We start from the raw sequence: 7,966 nt of genomic DNA, 5'->3' as shown, positions 1-7,966 counted from the left end.
TCCCTCACTGAAGATATCCAAGAAACATCTGGATGCAGTCCTGTGCCAGGTGCTCTGGGATGATCCTGATTGAGAGATCAGACCAGAGGAGACACTGTGGTCCCTTCCAACCTTACCCACTCTGTGATTCTGTAAATTGTACAGGCAGAAAACAGCATAAAAAAGAATTATTCTATATGTAATGTGACAAGCTGATACAGCTAATTACTTACCCAGTAAACTCACAACTCCATTTTGAAAGGATGATTTCTTCATTTCAGAACTCAACAAGTGTAAAACATTAAAGATATATTAAAACTGAATTCCACTTCTATTATCTTCAAATTTTTTATACACTGTCTTAAGACATTTATTACTGTGAAGCACAATGTATAATTTATTTTCATTCTCTACAGAACAATATAGTTAATTCAGTATCATTAGTAACTTTATACATATACAGTAGTGAAGCCATGTCATCTTTTGCTTACTGTCAAGTACAAAACAGCTCACACAATCTAAAAAAAAAGCTACAAACCACACTTGTAGTATAACATATGTTGTGCCTGGTTCAAGTTTACAGCAATGGCTTTTTGATCTTTCAAGACAAATAAACATGACACACAGTAGCAAACAGCTGTGCAAACTCAGACTTAGGAGGAACACCTAACTACCTCCTTTTTCCAGAACTACTTTTCCCTGCTTTACTGCTGCTACCACCAGACTTGCTGGAAGATTTTGAAGAGAAAAGTCTTGTCATGAATTCAGACACATCTGGCAGCTCATGGTTGGAATTCAGCATGTTCATCGACTGCTCCATTTCCTGCACGCAAAGAACAGATAATCTTAATAGCTTGTAACAAATCTGGCTGTATCTAAGGCATCAGCTGAAAGACTGTGAGAGAAAGATACTAAATTTTCCCAATACTGTTTTACTTTTTGTAGTCCTCCACCACACACATTGCTACACAGTTTTATGCAACCACAGCCAAACACCCAGCTACCCAAAACTAAAAGCAGAGGCATATGGAAAATGGTAATCAGAGGCATATGGAAAATGGTAATCATGTCTTAAACAGTCTTACAAGGCAACCATCTGATAAAAAACATCTAAAAGATAAAAATTATTTATTTTCAGCACTGCTTTTCTCCATATTAAAATGCAGGAATGATAGATCTTTAATGCTTTCAAGGCATTTTAGTGGCCTTTGTTACTATTGCATCTACACTATACCTCTACCAGCACAGTTACTAAATAATCAAACTTTCTACACAAACTAGTACTGTGCTGATTCCAGAAAGAAAAAACAAGCTGATCTGAAAAATATCACAACCTCCATATACTCCACAAGTTCACACTTAACAATTTAATACATGGTCATCTAGAGAATGACATTACAATATAGTTCTTAAAAACAACTTTTTCCTACTCTTTTAAGATAAGTTAAATTATAAGCAAAATTCTTCCAAAATAAAAATTTCTCCTTAAGAAGTTGTATCAGTTATCTGGTAAGAACTAAATCATCCTAAATTTTGATGGATTTACTATCAGAACAGCCTGTCCATAAGCAGTGTCAGATCAGTGAAAAAAGTGAGGAATATGTGATTAACTTTTTTAAAAATTCAACTTCCAGAGTTCACTTTGGTTTGAAGAACATACCATGAATACCTAGCATATCTTTGTATCTGTTTTCAAATCAAAATTATAGCCAAAAAAGCATTATACAGCTCTGATATGCTTTTTAAAGGTATTACTTATTAAAAATAAAAAAATACTCAGACAACTATGAAGTACTACTGAAGACAGTGGCTGCTTACAGAAAAATGAGTGTTTAGTTAACCAAGCCTTCAAAAAGCAGCCACCCATGACAGACAAATAATGCTTGTAAAAATAAAAGACTTAGCAAACACCTTGAATCTCCATTTTATCCTAACCTTCTGCTATTTGGCATTTTGCATGATGAAATGACAATAAATCAGATAACTTAATGATTTAAGTTACATTAAGACTCCATACCATATACACTAGTGTGATATCTGGATTTAACAGTGTAGTAAACTGTGGTTTTGGCTGAAGCGCAAGAGAATCCCTCATCACACTCTTCTCAACACACTTGGCACTTATTAAATGACTCATTGTTGAAACAGCAATACAGTATTAGCTCAATAAATGATGCCCATTAAGCCTTTCTTTAAAGTACAGTTTTGTTTTTTTTACTTTTCTGTAATCTCTGAGCCCTGAAATCTCATTATCTTTGGTCTCTCCATATGCATCAACTGAATGTACTTACCCTCCTCATATCAGGATCACTGGTGTTGACAACTTTAGGCAAAAGCACAAATATCAGTAATGGAAGAACCATCATCATCACCTACAGAGAAAAAAGGAAATACCTCTTCAGGTTAATTGTTGCTCTAAACACTTTTAGTCCTACTAAAGTAAAATGAAGCTTTACTGAACAGCCAAACTCTAGAACTACTGCACTCTGAATCAGTAAGCCAGTAACACTTGTCAGGAATGAAAGCTGATAAGGGAGTACTGTGCTTTAAACAACAGTTTTCAAAGTTGGACCAATAGCGCAAATGGCTGTTCCCTCTTACACCTGCTGTAATTACAATTTTGCAACATGCTGATCTCTGCACTACTAGAACAGCATCACATTGTCAAAGGAAGAGACTACGGGCTATTTTCAGAGGACGTACTTTAACAGCGGTATAGGGGAGGAGATGTCACAGAAAAACTTTCCATTTGTAAGCAAGTAAAACCAAGAAAACATTCCTCTCAGAAGAGCAAAGGAAAAATGCACATTTTTTTCTCAATTATATTATCCTTAGCATACTTGCAATATTTATGTGTTGCCTGTACATACCATAGGGTTCATGAGGAAATCTGTCCATCCCCAAGATTCTCTCTTTATAAAGTATGAAGGTGGTCCAGAAGATTTCATCTGGAGTGGGTATGGCAGCCTGACAACTTCAGAGGGTTTGATGTAATTCACATACCTTGCTCTATTAGGCAAAATTTAAATAATTGAAAATATAAACATAGAATCTTTAGCAAATAATAAAGATTTTTAAAACCCAAACAAGTCATCTGCTATGCAGTCTCAGCAAAGCTTCACTTTTGAACAGCTGATTTCTCTCAGCAGCGTATTTTATGGAATCAAAAGCAAAAGCATTTTTTTGTCACCTTGTAAACGAGCAAGAAAACCTATGCTGTTTAGGGTTCAGCGAGATTTCAATTTTTAACCTCCCCTAAATATACTGCAGGAGTATTTACACTGATGTTTGTATTCCTAGAAGATGCTATGTGCATGCTTGAATGAAGAAAAATTAACTACGAGCACTTTCATCTAAATGAAAATCACCGTAACAGATAGATTTTCCTGTATTACTGAATAGTCTGCAGTTTCAGTCAAGAGTGGTTTGGCCACAACATAAAAACAAGCCAACAATCCTACAGAAATAATTCAAACTCGCAACTGCTACTATTAACCAGTAACTGTAGCAAGTGTCCTATGGGGATGCAACAGAAATATTTAAAAATTTCATTGTGCCTAGTCCTGAGAGTACATTTATTAAAGAAATGGGAAAGGGAAGAAGGAAAAAAATGCGTTGACACAATGAAGCAGTTAACTAGTTTGTGCCTAGATGCTATTTCAAGATAGCTGCATAGAAAAATAAAAGGAAACAAACAGATGAACTTCTAAAGCCTCTTTTCTCTTATTTCAGGCCATAAATATGAAAGGAAGAAAGATATCAGACTCTGGAATTTGAGAAACGTGCTTCTAGAAGTGATGTTAAAAGAAGCTGACATATAGAGTCTGAGGTGGAACATCAGACCTACAGCAGTGCTTCCATGAGTTCTTACACTGTGCTGTCAGGCACAAGTAATTCATCAGCACAGAGGCATATCAGGAAAGGCTCACCTCATTTTGCCTTTTGAAGTTATGTCAACTCGCACGGGCTCAAATTTATGAGCAGGGGATATAACTTCAACTACGTAAGATCCTGAAGGTACATCATGAACCACAAAACTTCCATCTGTCCTGAAAAAAAACAGTGAGTTCCATAACATTTCAGTATGTTCCAGAATATAAGACAGGGTGCTCTGTTGGTATTTTTCTTTTAAAGCTGTATCATTCTATATTACAAATCTTAATATAACCACAATGACTAAAAGGAAAAAACTGAATCAGTCACACTCAAAATATCAAGCCCCTTAAGTTCATCAATGTATGCCCATAGGAGCAGAAACCTTTAACCCTGTTAGGTTAAAGATTTTGCTGTGCCTTCAAGGTATTGTCTTGCTGGAGGAGTAATTTAACAGCCCAAATAATAAGTTTTATTTAATGTATTCTAGTGATGACAGAAGTAATTTACACCTTCCTTCCTCCTTCTGAAATACATACAATGAAGTTTACTTTGCTTCAGTGCTTCTGCTGAAAGCAACCCCCCCAGACTGACATTCTACATAGTGTGGTTGGGTATAAGGGATGATTTGCAATGCAAAAAAATAGCAATTTGTGCCTTTGTTGCAAAATAGTGGTTTTTACTTCTAACTGCTCCCTTTAGGACCAGCCCACGCTGGAAAGCTCAATCACAGCAATAAGGAAACTAAGAGCTCTGAACATACACACAGAAGGGATTTTTACACAGGTGGCTTTTATTTTAAAAAATGAAACTTGAATATTCGATGAAAATATTAGTAAAAGGTTACTTGTGAGCCTCAGCACTAGTTACCTTAAAGGTACATAAGTTTTCCTCCTATGTGTTTCCAGAAGCCACCAGTAAGAAAAACCTAGTGTTCTCTACCCTATTAAAAGCAACATCAAAGATTTCTTTTCTAAAGAAAAGATTCAAAGTTAAGACAAAAATTTGTTCAAAGGGCAAAAAATGTAATAAACCTTAACAAATTAGTAATATGCACCAGAATAAAAAATCAGCCCTCTTAAAAGGGAATTCTCAATTTGTTATTATGTCCTTCACACCACATCTCTTTCTAAGATGTACAACACTTAAGGACCTATCCACATTTATGTGATGATCTGAATCCCTACGAATGCTTACACTGTCTTGTATTGCAACTGCTGTAACAATGTTTCCCTGAGGATTTCCTTTGAATTTTTCATTCTTTAGAGTATTGGAGAAATTTAGAGTTTCAATTAAGCAATTAGAAATTTTCCAACCTGATAGTCATTATTAAATCAGCTCCCAAATACGACATCAGGCTGTCATAACTTGTTTGCAGTGGCTAAGCAGGTGCTACACTGGTCAAGATTCCACAAGATCCGCAGAGAAGAATCTGTTGTGCTAATCCACTGACAAAACCCAAAGTCAAAGTTAACTCCTACTGCAGAGGGATTAATTAAAAATTATGAACATTTATGAGGGTATATTTTACTTCCATGTAATCTCATTTTTATACATATTTTAAAAGCAATTTCTTATACTGTATTGAAAATCATGACAAAGAATTTAGAACTTACTTCTACTCTTGAAATTATGACATTATTTCAGTTCTTAATTCTGAGGATATTTTCCATGTCTTAGATTCTCTAGATATTGTGCTTATCTGAATATATCCAGTACCACCAGAGTCTGAATTAGATAATGTTTCTTTACAGCTTCCAGCTACCTTTACGCGATGTTGTGTGAAGGAACACAGCCATATCCCTTAAATCAGCTTCCATCAGTACGATTAAACTTATTCACGAGTACACTTAACAGAGAACTACAACTGTAACTTCTGCCACGAACAAACAAAACTCCACAGCGGGTAAATTCTTAGCCAGGGGGAGGTTCTTAAATAAGAAATGGCAGAATCTACAGACGAATTTACAGCAGAAGCTGAGAAGAAACACGGTCCTCCAAGACAGGGGAAACGCGGTTGGGGTTTTTGTTTTGGCTGTTTTTTCTTTTTTTAAAATTAAAACTCTGTTCCTAAGTTTTTGGCCAGCAACCTGAGTCATCAGTTTGGTCACGTCTGCTGGAGGCTGAGGCCAAAACCTACGGCACTGCGCGGCTGGCCGTGCCCAGCCCATTACAAGGCAGGGCCCAGTTTTCACAGTACCGCCAGCAGCTCAGCTCGGGATTCTGTGACTCCACGATCCCGCAGCCGTGCGCGGCTCACCGGGACACGGCCGGACCCTCCGCGTAGGAGCCGCCCCCGCCATCTCGGGCCGGGCCGGGCCGGGCCGGGCCTGCGAGCGGGCCCCACGGCCCCGGCAGACGCCGGGCCCCCGCCGGGCAGGGCCGCCCTCCGCCCCGCGGGGCCCGAGCCCCCGCCCCGCCCCGCCCGCCGCTCACTTCAGGAAGCCGACGTGCTCCTCCCCGTCCACCAGCACCCGGGCCCCCGCGATCCAGTCCTGCGGCTTCACCCCGGGCACCACGGCCCGGCCCTCGATCTTAAACCGCTCCCCGGGGCCCGCGCCGCCCGACGGCTCCGCCGGCCCGACGGGCTCCGATCCGCGGGCACCGCGAGGCAGCGGCGCCGCCGAGAGCCAGAGCACGGCCAGCCACAGGCCCCCGGCCCGCGCCGCCATCGCCGCCCGCACCGCGCCTGCGCCGCCGCGCGCGCGGGGCGGGCCCCGCCCCTCGATGCCCCGCCCCCGTAGACCACGCCCCCCAGCCCGTGGCCGTGCCCCAAGTCCTGCGGCTGCTCCCGGCGCGGGGATCGCTCCTCTGCTTCGGTTTGCCGCTTAAAATGTGCGATGAAAGAAATGTGAACCTGAAGAAAGTAGATGTGTGAGAAATACGTGTATCTTCCTTGGCAATGGATGTGCTTGAAATCTTAATAGTTGTCATGAAAAGGCTAATAAGCATTTTCTAGGGGGGAAAAAAATCCAAAAAACCTCACAAAATATTACAGTTGGCCTAAGGCGTCATCTTTTAAAATTATTTATAGCACAGCAGTTTGTTTGATTAGTTACAATAGAATGAAAATGTGTTACTGAGTAGGCAGGCACAGACTTACGGGAGAAACCGCGAGGGCTGTAATACCTTCCCTACCCCCTGCTTTCCCTCTACAAAGCACGTCTTGTTATGTCAGATGTATTCATTGTCACGTTGTGACTACACTTGCTTCCTTTTACCTCTCTTATTTATGTCAGAGTTAATTACTGAACCTGTGGAAAACACTCATTAAACAAGATGAACCTGGTCATCAGCTGATAATAAAAATACTGCCTTATACAAACTGATTTTCAAAGCATATGTCATCCTGTGTCAGTGGGACGTTGTGAATTATTTGTCTATTAGTAGCTTTGAGCTGTCTCTACTTTGGAGAAAATCGGGAGGACAAATGAGTTATGAGGTTCTTCTGTCATATAAACTCGCAAACACCTAAAACTCCATCAGTTTTGGGGGTGGAAAACTAAGAATCACAGAACAGAATAGCATTAAAAGTACTTACCAATAGAACCACTAAGCAGAAGCATTTATGTTAAAGCTACTGACAATACTCTTTCCAGTACAACACCACAAACAGACATCATCTTCATAGTGACATAGTGACAGCTAGTGTAAAAATGCTCTTTTAAAAAAAATATCCTCAAGGAACTGTATTAGGATACTGTCAGACCACAGTATGAATGATCATGCCCTCCAGTTTTGAAGATCTCCTCATCCTAATAGGTTTTTTTTATAACAAGTTTCTTGGTTTAAATCCTTGGAGAGCCCAAAGAAAAAGACCCCCCTATTTGTTCTTTCATAATCTAATCCAAGGAGCTTCTCTCTATATGTATCATCCTGTTAACAAACTGAGAAGTTAATTAAACAGCATCTTGCCTTATCCAATAGTTGCACTGGCATGCACTCTTTTCAGTGTTAGCAGTCCCTTGTCCTCTCACCGTGTAACTTCTTCACATATTAAAAGTTCTCTTTTATACAGATATATCAGTTACAGTATTTTTAAGTGTACACAACTGAGAAAAATATTAATTTGGTTGATGACTGCCTTTTTCTGGTTAAGACTAGCTACAAAGGC

General features: G+C 39.7%; 1 protein-coding gene across 1 annotated transcript; it reads right to left on the bottom strand.

Annotated features, from left to right (window-relative positions):
• Positions 1 to 228: 228 nt before the first annotated feature.
• EMC7 (ER membrane protein complex subunit 7) lies at positions 229 to 6,530 on the bottom strand. Its single transcript, XM_062494893.1, has 5 exons — positions 6,289 to 6,530; positions 3,909 to 4,028; positions 2,850 to 2,988; positions 2,271 to 2,351; positions 229 to 802 (listed from the first exon to the last, which is right to left on the bottom strand). Exons 1-5 carry the CDS (start codon positions 6,522 to 6,524, stop codon positions 650 to 652), a joined length of 729 nt encoding a protein of 242 aa, XP_062350877.1. The 5' UTR covers positions 6,525 to 6,530; the 3' UTR covers positions 229 to 649.
• Between the last annotated feature and the right edge of the window lie 1,436 nt (positions 6,531 to 7,966).

Source organism: Cinclus cinclus, chromosome 6 (genome assembly GCF_963662255.1).
Source record: "Cinclus cinclus chromosome 6, bCinCin1.1, whole genome shotgun sequence".
NCBI classification, from domain to species: Eukaryota; Metazoa; Chordata; class Aves; order Passeriformes; family Cinclidae; genus Cinclus; species Cinclus cinclus.
The sequence above is the reverse complement of the archived record's forward strand: the minus strand, read 5'-3'. Positions and strand labels throughout refer to the sequence as shown.

Excerpts from the sequence above, each read along its gene's own strand:
- EMC7 (XM_062494893.1), bottom strand. The coding sequence starts at position 6,524 with ATGGCGGCGCGGGCCGGGGGCCTGTGGCTGGCCGTGCTCTGGCTCTCG. Across the intron at positions 4,029-6,288 it reads GAGCACGTCGGCTTCCTGAA|GACAGATGGAAGTTTTGTGG; the intron begins GTGAGCGGCGGG and ends GTTTTTTTTCAG. Across the intron at positions 2,989-3,908 it reads ACTTCAAAAGGCAAAATGAG|AGCAAGGTATGTGAATTACA; the intron begins GTGAGCCTTTCC and ends TTTGCCTAATAG.